Source organism: Centropristis striata, chromosome 18, assembly GCF_030273125.1.
Source record: "Centropristis striata isolate RG_2023a ecotype Rhode Island chromosome 18, C.striata_1.0, whole genome shotgun sequence".
In the NCBI taxonomy this organism is placed as follows: domain Eukaryota; kingdom Metazoa; phylum Chordata; class Actinopteri; order Perciformes; family Serranidae; genus Centropristis; species Centropristis striata.
Window position 1 is genome coordinate 24561595 of NC_081534.1, and position 24407 is coordinate 24586001.

General features: G+C 36.8%; 1 protein-coding gene across 1 annotated transcript in view; it reads left to right on the forward strand.

The window, feature by feature from the left end:
- The window catches only part of fntb (farnesyltransferase, CAAX box, beta), a 33309-nt gene that overhangs the window by 7358 nt on the left and 1544 nt on the right, over positions 1–24407 (forward strand). The window contains exons 4-11 of the mRNA XM_059356055.1: positions 633–724; positions 5665–5811; positions 8956–9039; positions 11023–11109; positions 11216–11345; positions 18838–18970; positions 20323–20434; positions 20595–20709. Of these exons, the coding sequence (XP_059212038.1) occupies positions 633–724; positions 5665–5811; positions 8956–9039; positions 11023–11109; positions 11216–11345; positions 18838–18970; positions 20323–20434; positions 20595–20709 (900 nt within the window). The remainder of the gene's footprint in view (positions 1–632; positions 725–5664; positions 5812–8955; positions 9040–11022; positions 11110–11215; positions 11346–18837; positions 18971–20322; positions 20435–20594; positions 20710–24407) is intronic.

Here is a 24407-nt window from a genome sequence, read left to right on the forward strand (position 1 = left end):
ATTCACATGGATTCAATTCAACATCACATTTGATATCCTGGATCCTCGGTGCCTTGCCTTGCACAGTCTGAGTGTGTGTTTGTGTGCGTGTGTGTGCATGTATGTGTATGTGTACATACAGATGTGTATGTGGGGATGGGAGGGGTGGGTTTTGTCGTTTTTTTTCTTATTTTTTGTAAAGCACTTTGTGTTGGATTTATATGTATGAAAAGCGCTATATAAATAAAATTTGATTTGAATATATTTTGCTTAAAATACCAATTTTTCCTGTATATGCAAGAGATTTTCGGAGACTTATTGCTGTAAATTGTACAGGAACCTTCTGGATTATTAAAAATATAAATTGTTACATTGGAAATAATATTCAGAGATTTGTGGTATCCAAAATGCAACCAGACATCTGATTATATATATATTTTTTAATGATATTTAAGATTGTTTTTCACTAAATAAGCCTCGTCAGCTCGATCATTATCCTCCTCCTCTCTCTGTCTGCCACACTTGTCTACTTCCGTCTCTGTCTCTGACTGACTGATCCCACTATTTCATCTATTGCTATAATTGGTCATCTGATGCCCATCTGACCGTGTGTGTGTGTGTGTGTGTGTGTGTGTGTGTGTGTGTGTGTGTAGTGTCTGGATGCTAGCAGACCGTGGCTCTGCTTCTGGATTCTTCACAGTCTGGAGTTACTTGAGGAGCCTATTCCTGCTGCTGTCTGCTCAGAGTGAGTCACACACACACACACACACTGAAGGGGCCACTGCCAATTTCTTGTTTTTAAATGCTTTACCATTGAATCATTTCTGTAATTACTATATTAGAGCCAATGCTGCTGCAAGGCAAACACACTTAAAATTAGCTGCAGGAGCTACTTAAACTGTCTGCAACAATAGTTCTAGTTTTTTAGTATTGTGTCATACAATATTATAATATAGATTAGAAGTAATATAAATGCATTACCCACATGGATTTATAAAACACAATATTTTTACTAATCTGAGGGATTACAAATTCAATCTTATTTCCATCATGGTCCCAAGATGTTTAAAGTATGAAATTCCACATTATTGCACATTAAAACGTCTAAAAACAACTTGACCTATAATATACAAATTGTTTAGTCTTGTACATAATTACAAATGTTTCAAACAATTTTCAAACTAAGAGAAATCTGTTATTTGAACGAATGCAATGTTTAATTTGGTCACCTGTAAGTAGCTGCACATCTGGTTTTCCCTGGTTGTCTGCCAGAAGCTGTCATAAATTACATTTGTATCTGTTTTAAAGCCATATTTTTACAATATACATTATACATCTACGTCATTTTAACTGGTTTTAAGATTTTTTTATTCATTGGACGTCTTGATCTTAAGTTATCAGAAACAAACTGAGTCAGCAGTTCAGCTCGTAGCTTCTCTGGGACATCTTCTGAGCAGCATTGGAGAAACACTGATTTCTAACTTGAAACTACTTTATTTGGTGTTTTTTACCGATTTCAGTCCCTTTCTCTATTTGTTTTAGAGGTGAGGAACCCTCTATGGATAATTCGGCTACTCGTGAAAACCTCCTGAACAATAAACACAGAAGGAATTCTAACCGACAGAATCTGACTGTCATAACGACAATAGTGTTTTGACTGAGAGAGCAGCAAAAAATTACATATTTTGCATTTACAAGATGAACACAAAATGCCTAACAACAATGCATCTTCAAATAAAAACACCAATCCTAACTAAACTGTAAAAACAGATAAAAACTGAATAATGGTGCAAGAAAAACTAATTAATAACCTGTCACCTTATTCTCTATAAAAGCTCTGAGCTGGCCCTCATTATTTTTGTTAACTTCACATTTATTGGAAAACTTTTCTTCACGACACAGCAAGTTAAAAAAAAAAAAATAGCTTAATTATTCACTGGAGGTGTTATATTGTGCAGGAACACAAACTGGCCCTGCTGCTGAAACCAAAAATAACACTGCAGCAGTAAATCACCATATGCCACAGAAGAAGAGAACTTATTACATATAATATTATAAACAAAGAGCTGAGTCTTCTATCCAAGGCTCTGAAAATAGTAATATAATAATAATATATAATAACCATCCTGACAGAAGGAATCAGAGATGGAAAGGACAGAAACTAAAGCCTTTAATGATCATTTAATGAGCAGAAGTGCAGCATGAATATCAGTCAGAGTTGTGCTGTTTAATCACTTCTCGCAGTTGTAGTTCCCATAAATAACTGCAACAATTAATCTTAATTCTCATCTGAAATCGAACACCCACGGTAATTAACAGACGTGTTGTTGATGAGAGAAGAAATTGTTTTTCCTCCAACCATCATGCCCGATAATTGTGATTACTCTAATGGCAGGAACAGGCAGGTGTATTATTTCAGACGTGTTTATGCAGCAGTAACTTCAAACCGAGCCTCCAAAATGTCATTTGATTAAATTACTGCCAGTCGAAAGTAACACTCAGTAAACCCCGAAGCGAGCGGCGATGCCAGGCTGCCGGCCCACACTCTCATTATTACTGCGAGGAGTGCCAACACACCGGCTGGCACTGCCCAGCGCCAGTGTGACGCCCTCGTGCTCACACACACACACACACACACACACACACACACACACTCGGGCCCTGTCCGAGGATTTATAACAATGCAACCTACAACAGATTGCTTTCTCCGTCCCATGAAAGTTACACTGTTCTCAGGTCAGCGTTCGACTCCGGCCAGAGTTAATGTAGGTTTCCATTCCAACTCGTTTTGGCTCGCGGCGGCAAGCTCGCAGTTTTGTGATTTCTCTCCATGGCGGTGGATGAAGAGGACGTTTGTGAAGGAAGCGGCTCGCTGCACAGAGGCTGGAAAGAAATGAGACTGTGGTTTGAGATGGTCTGTACCACGTCAGAGAGAGAGAGAGAGGGAGCTGAGCCAGCGGTGCTCTGCTCACTTTACAGCCTGATGGAGTCCTGCAGAGTTAGAGGGCTGATCAGCTGCAGATTTAAACTGTTTGCGTTTTTATGTGTGAGAACAAATGAGTTTTAGCAATCCTTCAAGAAAAAAATAGCTTTGATAATAAGCATTTGATGTTCTTTTTTAAGCGACACTTGGCTTAATACGTAGTTGGACACAATGGGCCCATGCAGGAAGCGATAAATCCACGTTTTTGTTTTGTTAGTGCCCATTGATTTCAGGGATTCACCAATGTTTTTCTGATTTTTTTAAACAAATTTTACAAATGGCCAAGAGCACTCTTACCAAGCTGAGAAAAAACTAAAACTAAAAAAAAAGACAATAAAAGATGCAGAAGCAGGCAACTAAAGCAGTAACAAGAAAGATAAACTGACATAAATAAAGTCGCTTAAACATTGTGAACCAGCAGAATAATTAATGAAAACAGATTGTAGAGAAACAGAAAATATTGATATATATTTGTTTGTGTTATTTCTACCTGGAAGCTTTTATTTTGTGACCATCAGGCGGACAGGAAGTGAGGTCACTCACCGTACATGGACGAGTTCCTCTCGGGGGACCTGGGGGTTCGGCGGGTCGGAGGACAACCGCTGTCTCCCCACCGTCTCCATGGCAACGGGTTTACCGTGTCCTGAAAAACAAACAGACAAACTCAGATTTCTGATCTTCATTCAAAACAAAAAACAGTTTAAACGTCTAAGGCATAGAGTATATATCTAGACCAAGGATGGGCAACTGGAGGCCTGGGGGCCACATACGGCCTGCACCCTCACTTGAAGTGGCCCTCAGTACAACTACATGCATTTGAGCATGAAATCTTAAAAGTGCAGTGTAAAAATGCACCAAATTACTTCTTGCAATTAATGTTGGTCTGCTGTTCTTGCTCTGAAAAAAAGGAAATCACAGTAAATGGTTCTTTTTTATTTGCTTCAAACCTTTTGTATTCCTATTTATACTGTTATACATGCATTTGAGCATGGAATATGTTAAGTTACTGCACTGTAAACATGTTTAAAATTGCAGTTTCATCATATCTGGTTCATGGTGCATGGTCCTATATGTGGCCCTGTGGTAGTGTCCATGAAAAACTGTGGCCCCCTCCAGTATTTATGTTGCCCATCCCTACTCTAGATATATATATATATATATATATATATATATATATATATATATATTTATCCCCGAGCGGAAATTCAGTTAGTCTGGTAGAATCTCTTGAAGAATGAGACAGCCTGATGGCTGTAGGAGAGAAGGATCTTTTGAATCTCTCCGTCCTGCAACAGAGAGAGAGGAGCCGTCCACTGCTGTTTTTTTGGTCCATAAAGGTTTTATGCAGCTGATGATCTGGGTATTTCAGGATGGCCTCGAACGTCTTGACAGGTCATCTCTCCACCACCTCCTCCGGTGTGTCCAACCTGGCTCCAACCACAGAACCAGCTCTTTAGACCAGTCTGTCCAACCGCCTTGCATCACATCATATAATCAAAATTTGATTATTATTATATATTGTAAATACTATTATTCTAATCTTGCATTCTCTTAACCTACGATTCCTACGATTATAAAAAATAGGTTACATTGTATCATGTATCATTCGAGTGATATGAAAAAAACAACATTAACTTGTTATAACACTAATAAAAATAAATTATTTAACCTCTTAATTAAACAAATTAAAAAACAAATGAAATTAAAAGCCTATTTTTTTATCAATTTTCAATTAAATAAAAATATACATATATATACCGGCTTTTCAGAATACTCAGATGCTTGACAACAACAAAACATAGAAAACAATACAAAGATGGCAATCTATACGAAGAGAAGAACATAAGGATGTTAGAGTTGCTTGTTGTTATATATTATTACATATATTAGATTTTGAAATATTGTAGCTGGATTTAAGATTTTTCTGTACACTATTTACTTTAAGTTTTTGTTGCCAGTATCTCAGTTTCACTGCTACTGAAGTTCTTCTTCTGACAGTCTTTTTTGGTGGCACTTCTCCAGTTCTGGGCACGTTTTAGAGTATTTACTTACAATACAACACCTGCTCTTATTTAGTATTTAGGCTACATTACCTGTGCTAAAAACAAATTACAATCTCTCCTGGGGAAGAGCAGATTAGGATGGTTGAGAAAATGTATTGCAGCTGTAGTAGACTTCAATTCTTTTTCTTTTAACAGAAAACGCTGCTGCGTGAGGCTCATTCAAACTGAAATATTTAATAGAAAACCGAGCAGACCCATTTGGGGTTTGTGGAAGAGAAGAGAGGATTTTCAAACAATAAGCTACAACTAATGTAGTCGTCCGTTCAGTCTGCTGCCTAAATGATGCACATATTATATTCAGCAGATGTCTCTCTGCATAAAAAGTTTTTTTTTTCCCTTTCGCAACATTTCACTGAACAAGCTCAGTATTTCTTCGTGACACTTTTGTATAAAACTACACTGACAAGAACTGTGCATCACATAAAAAATGCATAAACTCTTGTTTTTAATACTTTCATCTTCAACTCATAAATCTCAGTTAGTTACGGTTACATAATCAGTGCAGATGCTCTCTTTTTATGATCTGTATTAGTTTAGAACAACTAGTGCATAACACAATGGTGTCTGTCTGTCTGTGTAAATACTGTTAAACAACTTTTTGTACGAACTGTTTGTTCTTCTTCTTCTTCTTCTCTGCAGAGTGTGTCAGTTTCTGGCTCGCTGTCAGAGTCCAACAGGCGGTTTCGCCGGAGGACCGGGACAACACGCCCACCTCGCACCAACCTATGCCGCCGTCAACGCCCTCTGCATCATCGGCACAGAAGAGGCCTATAACATTATAAATAGGTACAGAGATTCACACAAACACAAGAAAGGTCAAAGATTAATTTACCCTGGGCTTCCCGGTGGCTCACACTGGTAGAGCGCGTACCATTAAGGTTCTTGCTGCGGCGGACCCGGGTTCGAATCCGGCCTGAGGTCCCTTTGCCGCATGTCCTCCCCTCTGTCTCCCCCTTTCTATCTATTACTTTCAATAAAGCATGAAAAATCCCCAAAAAATAATCTTTAAAAAAAAAAAAAAAAAGATTAATTTACCCACCTGTTACGGGTCAAATTGACCCATTTCAAAGTTAAAAACTCCCAAAAAAAAAAAGAGTATTTTAAATAAGTTTAAGTATTTTTTTCAGGTGTAATCAACATATAAAATGAAAATGTTCATCTGTAAAGTAATATAATAACAAAAAGATGTTAAAATGTAAAATATATGTTTTTTTTTCTTCTAAGTGATGTAAAACAAATGTATATAATATGTAGGTCTTTCCAATGTACATAAAAAAAAAAAGTTTAAACATGCATTTTTTTGTGTGAAAAACGAGTGAATTATCCTCATTGAACCATGATCAGTGACAGGTAAAGAACACCATTGCACTAAATATTGATTAAATGGGTTAATGATGAGATATAAACAATGTTTATTGGGATTTTTTACTTTATGACACTTTTGGATAATTAAACATGCCCCGGGTCAAATTGACCCACAAACATTATTGCTGGTCCTGAGAAACAAACATAACAGGAGCGTTAAGGTGTGTCTGTTAAAGCAGATTTCAAGGATATATATTGGTCAAAAGTTATTGACTTCATGCTTTCTTTGTATATTTTAAAGTAAAAAAGTGTCTAGACACTTGCTGTTGCAGTAGAAAAAAGCAAAAATAACATCACTTTAGTCTACAAAAAGCTGAATTCAACACATGTTTAGAGGATGTCATGTACTCTGTGTTTATATCTGATGTTTGCACTATTTACTGACATCCTTTTCTGTGATTTTCGGGCCGATGAAGTCTTTCAGTGTGTAGAAAAAAATCCAAACAGATCAGCAGCTTTAAAGTGGAGCACGCATTTTGTTGTGAGCAGCACTTTGGATTCGTATCCTGAGACTCTCGCTGCATACGCCAAGATCAGCCAATTTGTCATGGTGACTTTGTCGGGGAGAGATAACTCTGAGTAACACGATGTATGAAAGATGGTGGAATAAACACAACGCTGTATATATCAAATCACCTCAAGGGTATCACTGTTATACTGGAGGCACATTCAGTCTCAATGAAAGGGCTTTAGATTATAAATTAACTAATAAAAAAGGGTTTTTATTCATTTATCAGTTGATGATTAAATGCTGTGGTTATCATATTTTAAAGCTTCTACTCAGTGGCTGTATAATGATGTTTGAAAGTCGTGTATTAATATATGCCTTTAAACCCTTTCAGTATAAAAGCATTTTCTGACGTACTGTAACATTATAGGAAAATATTACAGACATCTCTTACAGATGTTACGTAATAGATATATGTAATTTCATGGTATAGTATTTCTGTAAATTCAATTAAGAAATTATTTAAAAATAACTATACCTAGAGATGTGAGAATCCAGCTTTTAATTAATCCAGCTCTAAACTAAAAATGCAGCATGATCCATGATGATGAATCCAAGCCTGAATTTCCCTTTTATCCATTTTTTGTGTAGAAAACAGTCTTTTTTGTTCATAATCCCCATGATGCCTTGGGTTTAACCTGCCCACAACTCAGAGGCTGTGTTCCTCACTAACCCTATATAAAAAACATGACTTCTTCTGCTGTGTTCTCATTAAATGCGAAGCAAATTTTGATTTAGTTTGACCGCAGGATCATTTGTGTTTATTTGCATTACATACACAAGACAACATTTCTTCAACCTATAAACCGTGGCCAAATAAAATAATATATTGCTGCTGTTGTGGAAGTCCCAGATATGTCAGAAAACCAAATGCTGTCATGTCTGGATTCATTCAGGTGCACACAGCTGTGTGAATTTCATTTTCTCTGTGAACTGTGTCTGGTTGACTGCCACTACTACAGCAGTGTAAACCCAAAATAAACAGATTTTTGCTGTGATGCAATGGCAATAATGAATCAAAACTATGCAGAAACAACCACATTGTGATGCTGATGTGTGAAAAGTCTGAATTCATGCTTTGTCAGGTCTTTCTGCAAGATGACAAGCAAACAACTTTTAAAATGCTTGTTTTCTGAATGGAGTTTGGATTGATCAGTGATATGCATGAGAATCTAATCAAATTTCTCACTTGAGTTAGAGGCTTTGTTCCTGACTAACGGAATTTAAAAAAAAAAGCATTAACATGACTTGTTCTGCTGTGTTCACACCAAATGCAAAGCAAATTTTGATTTAGTTTGACTGCAGGATAATTTGTGTTTATTTGCATCACATGCACAAGACAACATTTCTTTACCCCATAAACTGTGGCCAAAATAACCAATGTTGTTGCAAAAGTCCCAGATATGTCATAAAACCAAATGCTGTCATCTCTGGATTCATAACATAATTTAGAAGTGCACACAGCTGAGTGAATTTCACCAATAAATAATTGCAGTAAATAAATGAAAACTATGCAGAAACAACCACATCGTGATGCTGATGTGTGAAAAGTCTGAATTCATGCTTTGTCAGGTCTTTCTGCAAAATGACAAGCAGACCACTTTTACAATGATAAAAATAAAATAAAATAAAATATTTTCTGAATGAAGTTTGGATTGATCAGAGATATGCATGAAAATCCTTATGCAAATAGGCTTTCACAACTCAGAATCACACAAATTTCTCACTTGAGTTGATAAAATTTCCTGCAGGAATATCCATAGACTATTATATATTTAATCCACATTCCGTGTGAACCCACCATTAGTTTTTTCCTGCATTATATCCTGCATTTTAACGCTATGAATGTTGGGATTTCTGTGCGTTGATTTTTCATTACTCGGTTATTAAATTTGCATCTGCTGCCTTCCTCCCCCTCCCTTCTGCTCTCTTGCCTTATCTCCTTCCCTCTCCATTATCTCCTCCTGCTCTCCTTGTCACCATATATCTCCTCCTCTTCTTCTTCTCCTCTCTAACCCCCCTCCCCCTCTCTTTCTTCCTGTGCTGACCCTCTCCAGGGAGAAGCTGCTAGATTTCCTAATGTCAGTGAAGCAGCCAGATGGCTCGTTTGTGATGCACGTCGGAGGGGAGGTGGATGTCAGGTGAGAGCCCAGAAGATAACGCTGCCTCCTCCACTATCTGTTCGCTTCAGCACCACACAGGAAGATCTTTAAATCACCAAAACCACAGCCACATTTCAGACCACACGCTATTCATTCACTGTTGTGCATCTGCACATTTTACAGATAAATTGGCACATTTAGTCCAAATAAGTAGGACATTTTTTAAAAAGTACATCTCCCTTTTCATCTCCTCTCTTTGTATTTTTCATGCTCTTTTGTTCCTCTGTGGTGTTGATAGAAAAGAGGAGAAATACTCACTTCTCTCTTGCATAAGAGTGGATTTATGTTATTTGAGTTGCTGTGTGTGTGTGTGTGTGTTTCTCTCTGCCACACAGAGCAGATTCAAAGGATTTTTAATAAGCAGCTTTGAGGTATCAGCGTCTGTTTTTTGGCAAATAACCTCAAAAGTCAAAGTTACTTTTCGGCTCTCGGGGGAGGCTGTTATCTGTTGCAAACCAATTAATGTTCTGCTGTCATTATGTATTATTTAAACTCTTTTCCTCTCAGACGGGTTTGCTCATCTGCTGCCTATCCTGTAAAATCCACGTATCGAGACTGTTCATGGAGAAAAAGCAGCGTTGGTTTAATTTCATAGGCATTACAATGGGTTTTAAAGGTTTTATTGGCCTAAAGAAGCAGGAGAATTTGCTCAAATCCTCTTTTTTCCATTTAAAGATAAGACTGGTTATTGTCAATATCTTTCTTGATTTTAACTTATTGCATTAAAGAAAACCAACAATGGATTGATCCCACTAACAAGTATCGTATTTGTATCTAAAATCTGACATAGCTTATTTCTCTCTGCCATTAAGAGAAGAGTTCTTTTTGCAAGAAAAGGATCTTTTATTTCGTTCATTTACTAAAAAAAGCTTTTATCTTTTTTAATCCACAAATTGTCCCCAATAAATGTGCTATTAACTCCTGTTTGGTAACATTTGCTTTAAAACTACAGGGCCCAACTGTTTCTTGAAATGTATTTTCTTTTTTCTCTCTTTTTTTAATGAATAAAGTGTTTATTTGTGCTTTTTTCAGTACAAACAAATCAGAATCAGATATGCTTTATTGATCCCCAAGAAAGGATTACGTTACAGTTGCATCGACAGTAGAATATATGAAATATGTTAAAAAAAAAAAAGGGGAGAAGTGTTTGAAAATATGTGCATTATACCGCAATATATATATATAGAAAATGTAAAAGAAAAAAATATATGTATTACAATACAATACATACAATATTACAATATATAACAGTGTAAAAAATGTGATCTATAATTAAGTGTGTAAAAATGCAAAAAGAGAACAAATTAATAAAAGTATAAATTAGAAGTGGCAAAGACTGGGTGTGGAAGAGACAGACATGTTTCATCTCTTCATGAGATTTTATGCCGTGAAAAACATTAATCTATACTGTCCTTTAAATGTCAAACATGAGCCTAGACATACATTTATTTATTTATATATTTATATGTATGGTATTTACGATGGCTAGTTTACTGGCATTACAGCCATTTTATGATGATCTACAAATACCCTGAACAGACTGAGAACAATAGTGAATTTGCTCGACTAACTGAGTCTTATATTTCACTAAAATGACCAGGGTCTGTTATTTAGAAAAAACTCTTGAACTGCAGAGAAGAATAAAACAGATTTTTGTAAGATTTTGGCTACACAGATGAGACTTATTACTAGGATAAGCTCACTGTTTCTGGGATTCCTCAAAATGCAAAAATAAATGAATTCTAGTTGTTTCCTGACAGCAGAGAAAAACCAAAATGCACAAAGCCAAGAGGATTTTACAGACAAAAAAAATGAAATGGCTGTTTATGTTTGTCCTGCCTGCAGCCTAAAAATATAAAATCCTTGGATGATAATGTGAAAGTGTGGGAAGAGCTGACTTCCAGCTCACCCACATCTCTCTCCGATGATCCATATCAGCCTGAGTTTTCTCTCTTTTTGCAGGAGCGCATATTGTGCAGCTTCTGTAGCGTCGCTCACAAACATCAACACACCTAAACTGTTTGAGAACACGACCAACTGGATCCTCAGGTACAAACCACCACCACCACAGCGGCATATTCCTGAATTATTAAAGGCCGTTTTGTGCCTCCTAAAGAGTGTTTTATCGTGTGTTATTCCCTCTCTGTCTCTCCAGTTGTCAGAACTGGGAGGGCGGGCTGAGCGGCGTGCCGGGGTTGGAGGCCCACGGCGGCTACACGTTCTGCGGCACGGCTGCCCTCGTCATCCTGGGCAAAGAACATATGCTGGATCTCAAAGCGTTGCTGGTGAGAAACTTATTTTCTCTTGTTATTCAACAAAAACAGATGTTAAAGGGTAGGGATGGGCGTTTGGAAGAAAGCTGACAACTCGAGCATCTACAGTCATGGAAAAAATGATTAGACCATCCTTGTTTTCTCTTATTTCTTCTTAATTTTAATGCCTGGTACAACTAAAGGTACATTTGTTTAGACAAATATAATTATAACAAAAAAAATAGCTCATAAGAATTTAACCCATTTCCGCCAGGAAAACATTATCGCATTTCTACCATTAAAAGCGGGGGCGCTGTTGCGTTAAAGCGGATACGTCGTTTTGTAGTATTTGTAGTTTTTTCCACCTATTTTTGGTCTCTTGGCCAATGAAATGCATCAGAATACATGTGGGAGTGTCGCAATGCAACATGGGACTTTTCCAGAACTTTGAAATCATGGCGGAAGACGACTATAGCTAATACTTTTTGAATTTCATTTCTATCTGCTACAGAGGCTGAAAAATTTATTATTTAGTAGAAGCGTTGACACTTCTGTTGAATTTCCAGAAAAACTTCAGGTTTTAGGGGGTTATTTTAAAATCGCCCAGAGGTGTTACAGGCATTTTCCAGGCGTTGTGGCCTAAATGGGTTGATTTAAGAGCTGATATCTAGACATTTTTCATGGTTTTCTTGATAATTATTTTTTTGTTATCTGGAAAACCATGGAAAATGTCTAGATATCAGCTCTTAAATTAAACTGTTATGAGTCATTTTTGTTGTTATTATTATATTTTTCCAAACAAATGTACCTTTCGTTGGACCAGGCATTAAAATGAACAAGAAATTGAAGAAATGGTCTATTCATTTTTTCATGACTGTACATGGGCAAAATAAAAGATATACAGCTCTGGAAAAAAATTAAGAGACCACTGCAAAATAATCGATCATCGATTAATAATTCCTATCCCTTTTAAAAGGGTATTAAAATTACACATGAACAGAATATGCTGAGGCGCTACTTGGCTCGAGTTCTGATGACAAAAACAAGATCAGAATCAGTGACAACAGAGGCTTCGTGCTGCAGCAATATCCCTCTTTTATAGACACACACAGCTGTGAGATATGAGATATTACTCAGCTTTGGCCTTTTTTGCTTACGTAGATAATATTGTCCTGTATCTCAGATCCTCGTATGTATATTCAGTCACATTTTCTGTCGCAGAACCATTTAGAGACGCCGCCGTGAGCGATACCGTGACATTTTTTCATTTAGTTGTTTACGTCGCCGCGAGGCTCTTGGCATATTGGAGGACAAAGTTTCCATCAGTTTCCTGACGGTGGCTTGTGTTCTCACCGCCGGGATGCTGTGTTGATCCCTGTAGGGAAATATCTCTCGTCATTTGCCTGCTTGGAGAGAACTAAGAGGTCAGGACGGCAGCCCCGGAGCTTGGGTTTGGGTAGAGCTGCAGAGTCGTGCTCAGGGACTCTGCAGCAGCGGAGATGCTTAATGACACGGAGCTTAAGGTCATCTGGAAAATGTTTTTTTCACTTCTCTTATTGAAAGCAGAGTTACTGTTCGGAGTCTGCTTTGTGCCTTAGTTTCTTAGTTCAGGAAAAGTAAACCAACTTAAATGCCATTGTCATTTTCTTCAAGATCTAAAGAGTGCATTGTCAAAATGTGGCTTAAAACTGGATAAAAAGTCACTATATGACAGCTTCTATCAAACAATCACAATGCTGACTCGTGCACAAAGGGGATATGATGCTATTAGCTGTGTTTCCAACAGTCAAATAGAATTTAAAGCAAAATTTTGAAATGTCGCATTAAAGAAAATGCGAATTAGGGACGTTTCAACTGGTTTTGAGTGAATAAACAAAGCTGCATGAATGTACTTTGGTCAGAAGATGGCAGTGTAATGAGTTGCTGTAGGATAATCTATCAGTAAACTGTAGAAGAAGAAGAGACTGAGCGAGAGAGAAAACAACAAAAGGAGGTTGCTAATCGGACAAATTTGGCCAAAAAAATCACAAAAATCACCTCAAGCGATTGTTAAAACTTTTATGCACATTTTCTCAAGTTTTAGTCAAATTTTGGTGTTTCCATCAAGCTTTTCTCATGCAAATCTAGAAATTTGTTGCTGGAAACACGAATGGTGACAGGAAATCAATTGAAATGGACCGATACCTTGACTAAAAGTACAGATTTCTTTGGGTTTGAAAACTGTTGGAAACATTTCGGATAATGAAAGCACACAACTCAAAATACATTACCTCTGTCTTGTCATTTTAAACATTTTAATGCGGAAACGGTATATTTATACCTTTTAAAAACTCAAAGTATGGAGGATGTTAAATGCTCTCATTAATTAAAGGCAAAGTGCAGGACTTTTGCACATAAATTAACATCTTCTCTCCCAGCACCACACGACAATTCTACTCCTTAAAGAATTGTCACTAGCACTTATTGCTGCACTAATGGCTCTTATCGCACTATTTCGATTGTTTTTTCTCTTTTCCTGTAAGTCGCTTTGGATAAAAGTGTGCTAAATAACTAAATGTAAATGTTACATTCAATCCCTTACCAAACAAGTTCTAACAATGCAGATTAAGCCAATCGCCACTAGGGACAGCTTTCTGTATTTTTTAGTACAGCAGAGTTGTGATGTCTGTAGTTACAGTACTGTAGGTTCTGCTGTTATGGCCCTAATATCTGACATATTAGGGCATTCATGTCTTGATAATGACATATATAAAGATACAGCATGTTTTCTAGTAATTCACTGAATAAATTGTCTATATAAGCATGAAGTCAGCAGCATATCTTTACGTCATACTCTGATTTGGAAATCATGAAATAAATTCACAGACTTGTTTAAAAAAGTGGAAAGACTTCACCAAGAGGGTTTGTTTTGTTTAGTTTTGTTTCTGTCCAGATTGAATTAAGTGTGTTTTAGTCTCATGAAAGAGATACATTTGAATTCAGAAGTTATACTGTTAAGAAAAGACAGAAAAAAGATAAAATAGGGCTAAGAAAACCCATGTGAAACATTAAAATAAAGAAAAAGTCCCATGAGAAAGTAGTCTTTTGTTGCCAGTTAAGTTTCTTCGAGGTCATGTTTTTTTGAACACACATTGTTATTGTTTATAAAAATAATTGGTCTATGCTTTGGCAGCTTTTCACAGTGTTTGTGTAATTACTCTGACTGCCAGAGGGGGGAGAAGCAGGGCAGTGGGCTCAGTCTCTCCGTCTTTAAAGAACCTCTCAGCTCTGAATTAAAGACGACTCATCACTCAGCCAGAGTCAAAGGTTAACAGAGCGCGGCCTCTAAAGTATCTTGTGTCACTGAAAACCCCTCCGCTAATATGGATTTGTGTCTCAGTGGTTTAACCTGAAGTGTCAGCGCAGCTGGAGGAGCCACAGATGAACCTCGGTGGTTCAGTTAAGGTTGTAATTCGACTCCAGGTCGACAATATCTACAGCAGCATGATTCACCTGCTGTACACTTTCACATCCCTCAGGCCAACAACACAGGCCTGGAATGACTCATTTATAGTGTGATTATTCAGTAGAAAATTAATTTACAACAAACATCTGCTGGCTGCAGCTTCTAACATGTGAAGATTTACTGTTTATCTGTTTTTATATAATTGTTAATCAAGTTTCTTTGGGGGTTTGGGGTTTTAAGACTAACAAAATGAGTCATTTTATGACCATAATTTGGTCTTTGGTAAAAATGTATTAGATATTTTTCACTACCCAAAACTTTAAAGACATTTCAGCCCTAATCCAAAGACAAACCATTGGAAAATAATGTAGATATTCATATTTATCTGATCTGAAGACCAAAAACATCAGAATAATAAAATATAATATAATTTAAAATAATAACACAACTGTGCTTGAATAAATCTACTCTTTTATTTACTGCAGCATAATGATTATTGTTTTTAAATTATAGGTTTTGTAGGGTTTTTTTTTACCACAATTGTTTCCTTATAATGTGGTATAAGCATTTTTTAAAATATCAATTTTATTAAATTTAAGATTAGCAATTTTGATTTTTTTTAATTGATTTTTTTTAAACGTAACAAGCAATTATAAAATCATGTTTTAATTATTATCAAAAAAACACATGTATACAGCGCTTAATGACCCAATTTCCTTATAAATCCCGAGTCAATCCTCTTGATTTATTTCTCACTTCTAAAGGCTTTTTTTTCTTTTTTTTTACTCAGTCCATTTACAATTTTTTGTCAGTGGCTGTATATGTATGTCTATGTTCGGATGTTAGGGCAGTTGTTTGTGTTGTGTCATGGGTGGATGTTGTTAAAAAAATCAAAAATTGTCTTATACATGCTTTGTCATCAATAAAAAGACCATTGAGGAAAAAAAAATAGTAGGAGTATAGAACAGCACATCAAAAACAGGATAATTTCAGAAAGGAATTATTAATTGTATTTAAAAATAAACAAATATATTTTGACGGCCCTTAATGATGTTGTATTTGAGTGGGTTTGAACAAAAATGGCTTTTATGAAATTGAGTTTATTCATCGAGTGATGGAGGATGAGTCACTCTGTATAAAACGGCTCCAGTTTCATTTCTGAGAGAATGAATTAATAATCAACCTCGAGAAGAGATTCGTGTTGATGGCAGCTGTCAGATTTATGTGGCCTTGTTGCATTTTTACTCTTGTTCCATTTTCGGGGCCGATGACTAACAATTCAGTGATAAATGCAAATGTTCTTCTCTTTACAAATCTGTAAAGCGAGTACAAGGCTGCAAAAACAAAAAAGTGTTCTTAATTTCGTGTTTGTAACCTTAAAAAAATGTCAGACTGAAGGATGTGAATGTCTGATTGATCACTGTTGGGTGCTTCACAAGAATATGAGACATTTAACTGGCATTGCAGAGAACAATCTCGTCAATGACGGAGAAAGGAAAAGCAGCATAATTCCCACAGTGCAGCACGGCCAGTGAATGATCCGTGTGTCTTTTCTAATCAAACAAAGACGCAGTAAACTCAGCAGCAGCACGCTTGAAGCCCTTATGGTGCAGATTGCTGATTAAAGCTCACTGCTCGTGTCAAATGCCTTTTCAAGTTTCCTTCATGAGGGAGAACCTGGAACATTTGCATTTGCAATCACAGCTAAGCAGTGTTGAAAGTCTTTCACTGTAAAGATATTCGTTCTTGCATATTTTACACTCTGCACAAAATGTGTGAAGAAAAGTCTTGAATATGATGCATATTTATAAATAGGTTTCCTTTGTTTTACATTTGATTGTGTGCCGACTCTGCAGAAAGAAGCACACACACTGCTCAGCTGAATCCTCGACCTCCTTATCTGTGCTTTTTTCCTCCAATAAAATACAGATTTTTTTCTTCTTTAGCTGATTAATCCTCCTGTTATGTTCGTTTCTCAGGAACAGCAATTATGTTTGTGGGTCAATTTGACCCGGGGCATGTTTAATTATCCAAAAGTGTCTGAAACTAAAAAAAATCCCAATAAACATTGTTTATATTTCTTTAAATACTCCATTACCAACCATTTCAATGAATATTTAGTGCAATGATGTTCTTTACCTAGATCATGATTCAATGAGGATAATTCACTCGTTTTTTCATTTTAAAAAATGCATGTTTTTATGCACTTTGGAAAGGCCTACATATAAAATACAATGGTTTTAAATGACATTTTTTTACTTTGAATTTCTATTTTTATAAGATAAATACTTGTTGCTATTTTCTTTTTAGATTTTTAAACTTTGAAATGAGTCAATTTGACCCGTAACTTAACAGGAGGGTTAAACTCTAGTGAAAGGGATAGTTTGGATACTTTATGAAGTGGGGTTTGTATTAAGTCTGTGATGGTCAGCACAACTCACCCCTGGTTTGGAGAAGCAGGCAGGACAATCAGCATGGGGCCTAATGTGAACAGCATATTTCAACCACCTAAAAACAAGACTAGTCTCAGTTCATGTGTATCTTGCCGACAGACAGCCATGTTTACACACCACAAGACATAACAAGCCAGCTAATAATAACAGTGCTGACTCAGCAGGAATTCCAGTTTAGTGTCTGTCTGCGGCATTTTTTTGGTGGTGAAGCTCTCTTAAAAACCAGTCAGTGATTTAATGTTGTCTTGCAGCCTCTTGCTCGGTCACTCTCTCCTTTTCTCTTATTTACATCCACCGTTAACGTCCTCTTCACGTTGAACCTGGTCTGTTGTAGCAGTTAGCTTCACTTTAGCAACAAGCTTTCTGTCCATCAGGAAACTCCATGAATGATGGCTGGAAACCACGCAGCTACAGCAAGAAATTAACAAACTGTCGCCCAGTGTTTGATCTGATCATTTTATTAGATAGGGACGAATTTAACATAGTTCCAATACTGAAGAATTAAACTGACGTGCTGCACATGGAGTTTATTCTTACTGCTAATTCTCAAGTCTTGTCCCTAGTTGGGATTCAACATACATGTACAGTATAATAAAACCACAATACACTAAAAACATGAAAGTACATCAAAATACACAATATGCATGACCATAAATCACATTTACATATACAATTTTTATACTTTGATATCCCAGAGTGCCAAGTTGTTATAATATCGGGACAGCATTTCAACAGTAAAATAAAGAAAAAGTCCTGTTTCAGTTAGTTTTCTTCCACATTGTTCTTATGTCGGCCCAGTTTGTTTTGCATGCACGTGCATTGTCAATGATTGTATACAAATAATTGGTCTATGATAAACATTGGCCAAGGCCGTGGTGAATGTTATCTTATTTACAGAAAGGCTGATTGTAGTCAACAAGGCTCATATCGGCAGAATTTTAGCCGATATATGGGTGCATCCCTACAAACAAACTAACCAGTCAAACAACGACAAATCAGCAATTTGTGTGTTCTGCGAGGCAAAATTACTAATTTTGTCAATGGAATCTGGTGGCTTTCAAGAAGCAAAGATAACAGCTTCAGTTCTCCTGCATGAAACTCACACAGAGCTGTCTGACGAGGAAAAGCAGTGAAAAAAATCTAAATAAAGCTAACACCTTAACTGATATTGAGTTTTTAGGTCCCTGGGGGTGAATTGGGGTCGTGCTGACCGCCATCTTTGTAGGTCACACCTCATACAATCCAAATTATCCCTTTAATAGGCTAAACATTGTTCCCCTCTTCCTCAGACGGACTAACTCCCAGCTGGTATTAAACCCATAATATTCCGTCGCTACTCAACCCAACCAAAGCTGAGCGAGGCCTGGATGTGCACCAATTAGCGGTTTCCATGGCAACAATATTCCTTTCCCATTTTGAAAAATATTAAGACACCATTTCCTTCTCCCCCTTCATCCCTCCCACTGCGTCTCTATCTCTCTCTCCCTCTGATCCTGTGTGACCCTGTGGAGTTTCAGCTCAGGGTCAATCTAATTACACTTAAAAGATCAGAGTTATAATATCCTTAAAGTTTCAACACGAGGAGGTTATTAAATGTGTGTTTTCTGTCACGTTTTGTCCTCCTCAGAGGTGGGTAACGAGCAGACAGATGCGGTTCGAAGGAGGCTTCCAGGGCCGCTGTAATAAGCTGGTGGACGGCTGCTACTCGTTCTGGCAGGCTGGCATCCTGCCTCTCCTCCACAGAGCCTTATTCAAAGAAGGTAAACTAAGACGCTTCAACTTTTCCAGTTATATCATTCATTAAGGAAATTCTGAAGCTTATTCCACCTTTGACACGCATGATTGGTGAATTCAGCCTTTTTTAGAGCTGTAAAAACACACAGTGGCCGCTGAAAATGTGTAATTTTGACCAGTAATTGCATTATTTTTAACTTAATTGAAACTCTTGACGGTCCAGTAACGGCATGTTTTTAAACGAATCATTACTGCGTTCTCCCTTGAGATTTAACTCAATATCAATTTCATTTTTCCCCATTAACATGGAGAGAAAATTGGTTCAGCTGGCTTGAGAATTTTCCCTACAGGTGCCACAAAATCAATGACTAAGTGTGATATTTCAAGCAATAAACTGAGAAAAAGTCCTCACAGGTATGAAGTGCAATTTATAAAGTGTTCAGAGCGCAGCTGGACACACACAGAGGCCTCACGAGGAGGAATTAGACTGATTTTCAGGCAGTTTTTTGTAGAATTTAGACTGTTTTATAATGTGGTAACTAGTTGCTACACGTAAAGAATGAAAGTATGGTAAATAAGGGGGATTAAACCAGTTTTTCATCAAAAAATTCAGGTTTTTCTTAACTAAGTTTCACATAGATTTTATATTTTGGTGCATTTTAAAGACACTGATTATTACAATTTATTGTAAACTTTGTGTAGCAATCGCTGTTTAGAAAATGCATCAAACAATAGAAAATAAAGGGAAAATGGGGACGAAATTGCAAATTTGTGAGGCATGAAATGTCAAAATATTTCAGATGTTTTTGTTGTAAAATATAATTTCAAAGACATCAAAAAATCTTTCTTTTTTTAACAAATAAACAAGGAAAATGTCAAATATATAAAAATGGGAAGAACAAACAGAAAAATAACTATTGAAGATATATTAAATAAATAAATACATATAATACAAATACATAATTTGTATTAAATGTATTAAATAGAAAAAAATATATAATAACTAATATAACAAAGTAACAAAAAAAGTTTTAACTATAGAAGACCCTGGAAATTACAAGATTTAATTCAATTTAAATTATTATATTAGATATATTATATTCAGTTATTTTTGCCTTCATTCAGTTGTTAAATCGCTGCTTTAATTTGTGCTTTATATATTAATTTATTTTATATTAATAATACATTCAATTTATATAGCTCTTTTCTAGATACTCAAAGCTTACATTTTAAAGTGAAATGAACAAGTCTAAATTTGTATTTTCCCCTTCATTTAGTTGTTAAATCGCTACTTTAAAAATTATCTTTATTTATCTATTAATTTATTTTAAAGTGAAACTATGGAGTCTAAAGTTTTGTTGTGCTGAACGGTTTGCAGGAGAGTCGGAGCTGAGTCTGCAGCGGTGGATGTTTGAGCAGCAGGCCTTACAGGAATACATCCTCATGTGCTGTCAGAACCCATCAGGGGGCCTCGTGGATAAACCTGGCAAGTCAGTACCACACCATCTGGACACACACACACACACACACACACACACCACTACACATTGAGGCTGATGGCAGCACATACGCTCTTCAAGCAGCCAAATATGATTCATACGGTTTTTAGCTCAAGCACATCATTTACACCGTCCTGTATTTTGTGTCCAGATCCAGAGACTTCTACCACACGTGTTACTGCCTGAGCGGCCTCTCCGTAGCACAACACTTTGGAAACAAGGACCACCATCACGAGATGATCCTCGGCAGCGAGGAGAACAGACTGGTGAGGCTGCAGCCGGGCGTGAAAGGAGGGAGGGAGGGAGGATTTATTCATAAAAAGGAATATATACTATCAGGGATGGATTTGTTTTTAGTAGAAACAAAAACGAGGTGAAGATACTTCCAGTAGAATACTTCTCAGCCGTTAGAAAATAAAAGCTCCGCTATAGTTTAAGTATCTTAGGTCGCTTTCACAACCCAAGTCTGTTTGGTTAGCCCGAATCAGAGTGAAATTGATACATTTGGTTTGTTTGTATTTGGTCTGGTTTGCTTTCACAGAGCAATGTAAGCGGACCAAATAAAATAAAAAGATTTGAAGAAGGGCGTGAAGGATGGTGAAGGGCTGGAAATCTACTTGCACTATTATTTGTTATTGGTTGTAAAGTCAGCGGCGAAAAACGCAAACATAGCAACGTGGAATCAATCGCAAACCGAGTACCTTTAATTATACCGGCAGCAATCTGCTCTGGTGTTCCGACCAAACTAATGTGGAGAGAAACGCTCAGAAGGAGCTCCTGTTGAGGCTCCGGGTCGTCAATAATGTGTAGATCCATTATTTCCAACGTGCTGCGATCAGACAGATGTAGAATCAGATGAGGCGAGCCTTGATGCTTCTACCACGATCTGCTTCTACCACAAAGCTACATATCAAGTTATTTTGAACAAAGTGTTGATAAATCTGCAATGACAAATTAGCTTTAGCTCAGTGGTAGCCTACAGAGTGAAACTGAAGGACACTTTATGATATTATCTGTGTACATCTTGGCACGCAGGAAGCTCCCCAATCTACTGTGTTTTGGTTCATTTCCTTTAACCCATTTAGGCCTAAAATGCCTGTAAAACCTCCGGGCGATTTTAAAATAACCCCCTAAAACCTGAAGTTTTTCTGGAAATTCAACGCTTCCTACTAAATAATAGATTTTTCAGCCTCTGTAGCAGATAGAAATGAAATTCAAAAAGTATTTGAAAGCTTATAGCTGTTATATCTGAGCTCCCTCTGCTGTAGTCGTCTTCCGCCATGATTTCAGTTCTGGAAAAGTCCCATGTTGCATTGCGACACTCCCACATGTATTCTGATGCATTTCATTGGCCAAGAGACCGAAAATAGGTGGAAAAAACTACAAATACTACAAAACAGCTTTAATGGGAGAATAATTCAACATCGGCCCCGGTTTTAATGGTAGATATTATGCGGTAATGCTTTCCGGGCTTAAATGGGTTAATTGGGTCGGATTCTGGATTCACAGTGCAATTGAACCGCACTATGGTTCGTTTGGAAACGGTCCGAGTTCACAAGCAACCAAACGAACCGTTACAAGGATTTAGCCTCTCCAGACAGTACGTTTACATGACACTTGGAAAAAAATGAATTATTGCCTTAATCTGACTATAACTGGACAACTGAAGTGCATGTAAACATTTTAGTCCGACTGATGTCACAGTTCCCCACCTCCGATTAGGACCCCCAGGTAATGCGATTGGAATAGGATTTTCGCCAGCATGTATGACAAGACAACGCATGAGCTCATGCTCCACCCACAAGGACAGAAGTCCTACTAGAGGCCAAAATCGATTTTTAAGCATGGCTCAGTTAAACTGTGCATGTAAACGCACTGAGAGTTTGATTAAAACGGACTAAACTTTGGGTTGTGAAAGCGCCCTTAGAAATGTTGTTATACACATTAACACTGCTGCAGACTTATGGTTTTCGGCACAGAAAACTAAATCTATTAAATAAAAATAAAAAATACATTTTGAGCAGACTGTGGTGCAGAATTTGAAGAATAGAGTTATTTTTTTAAAATATAATTTTTTCAGATGTCTCATATCCGTCTGAGAGCCAAAGTGGAGGTTTTTTTTCCCTAAGTGGTCTCTCAAGTGGCCTAAAAAAGCTCAGCATTAATCATGCTTCTCATTTTATTTATTACCAAACAATATTGTGTGATCAGTTTTGATGATTTAATGGTAGTATAATAAGCAGGTCCTTGAAAATGAAAAGTAAAAAATTAACTGGATGCCTTTTAATGAGTCTGATCATCTGCTCGTGTTCCCTTTGATGCTCTCGCACCCTTTCATTCTCCCACCATGTGGTAAATTATTAAACTATTGGCCCTTTTTTTATCTGTATGTGCATATTGCAGATGCATTTTCATACAAATTCAGTCAAGAGAGCACGACGCTGTTCCTCATTTTTGCACCTTTTAAATGAACAACATGCCTTTGACTTTCAGCATGATGGTCTGTGGCTTTACTTCCTGATTAGGTTGCACTTTGATGCAAATAGAAAATGAGAAGCTCTGACTCTGGGCGCTGCAGAAAATAAGATGGCATGTGGTTTTACTTAAAGGATGTCAGTGGCTTTATTTTCCTGTTTCCTCTTGTATTACTGGCATTCACACAGCTAGTTACAGTAAATCTGCCCGTATACATAGATTATATAATACATAATTCAGCACCCAAACATTAACACAACAGTGGGTTTGTTCTATTACATCATTAGTATAAGTGGACATGATGATTTAGGTCAGAATCTAGGAATGTTTTTTCTTATGCTGTCAAATGACATTAAAAAAGGCATTTTTTTCAGGGAATATTATAGTGAAGTTGAGGTTAATACATGGGTCGTGCTTCTCTGACCATTATATATTATCTTTTCTGTTTTTGAAATGTCATCACAGACGTGTTGATTAAACTCTGGAAAGTTTTGAGGCTCATTTGTGGAGGTGTTGCATTAGACTGTATTGCACCGTTTTATCCTCGACCACAAACTAGGTTTGAGAACACAGAAGAACAGGACAAAGGCAGTATTTATTGCAGGACTGTTGTGATAAATTGCATTCAATTTTATTTGATGTTCCTATTTTTTTGTTCACTCACCCTTTATTTAATGTTAGAGGGATGTTTTTGTTTCATGAACATTGAGAAAATGCAGTTTACAGTGGTGTACAGTAGTAAAAAGGACAGTGGTGTAAGAAGTAGTCAGATCCTTTACTTCAGTAAAAGTACTAATACCACACTGTGAAATGACTCCACTCCGCTCATTTAAACTACCTAATAAACTTTTAAGTGGTTTAATTTATAAAAATGGGTAATCATTTTAAATGTATCATGTTTTTCATTTTAAATCTTGACCTGAAAAGTAACTAAAGCTGTCAGCTAAATGTAGAGGAGTAAAAAGTACAATATATGCCTCAAAATGTGGTGGAGTAGAAGTATAAAGTTACATAAAATGTACATAAAAGTACCTAAAAATTGTACTTTAAGTCCAGTACTTGAGTAAATGTACATAGTTACTTTCCACCATTGCTACCTGCCTCTTCTAACTTATACATATCAGTTAAGAGTCCTCCTTCAGACACTGTATGAGGATTAAAGGGATAGTTTGTGCATTATTATACAAAACTTGGTACAATTATTGTCAATGCCCTCCTGAGGATAACCCTTTAAGGTTTTATTGATCGGCCCCTAGGTGGCACTGTGGTGGCAGTCTAATTTCATATTTGGTACCGTGGCCACACTATAACACTTACGGCAATGAAATTCATAGGGGTGGTATAGACTGGACCCTGTAACGCACACACCCCGACGGCAGCATGCCCCGACACGCATGTACTGCAAGGGCCCGTTCAGTACTGCTTAGCAGTCCTAGTTATTTATTGTTTTATCTTTTTTATCTAGCTTTTTTTACTTTCTATTGTTATT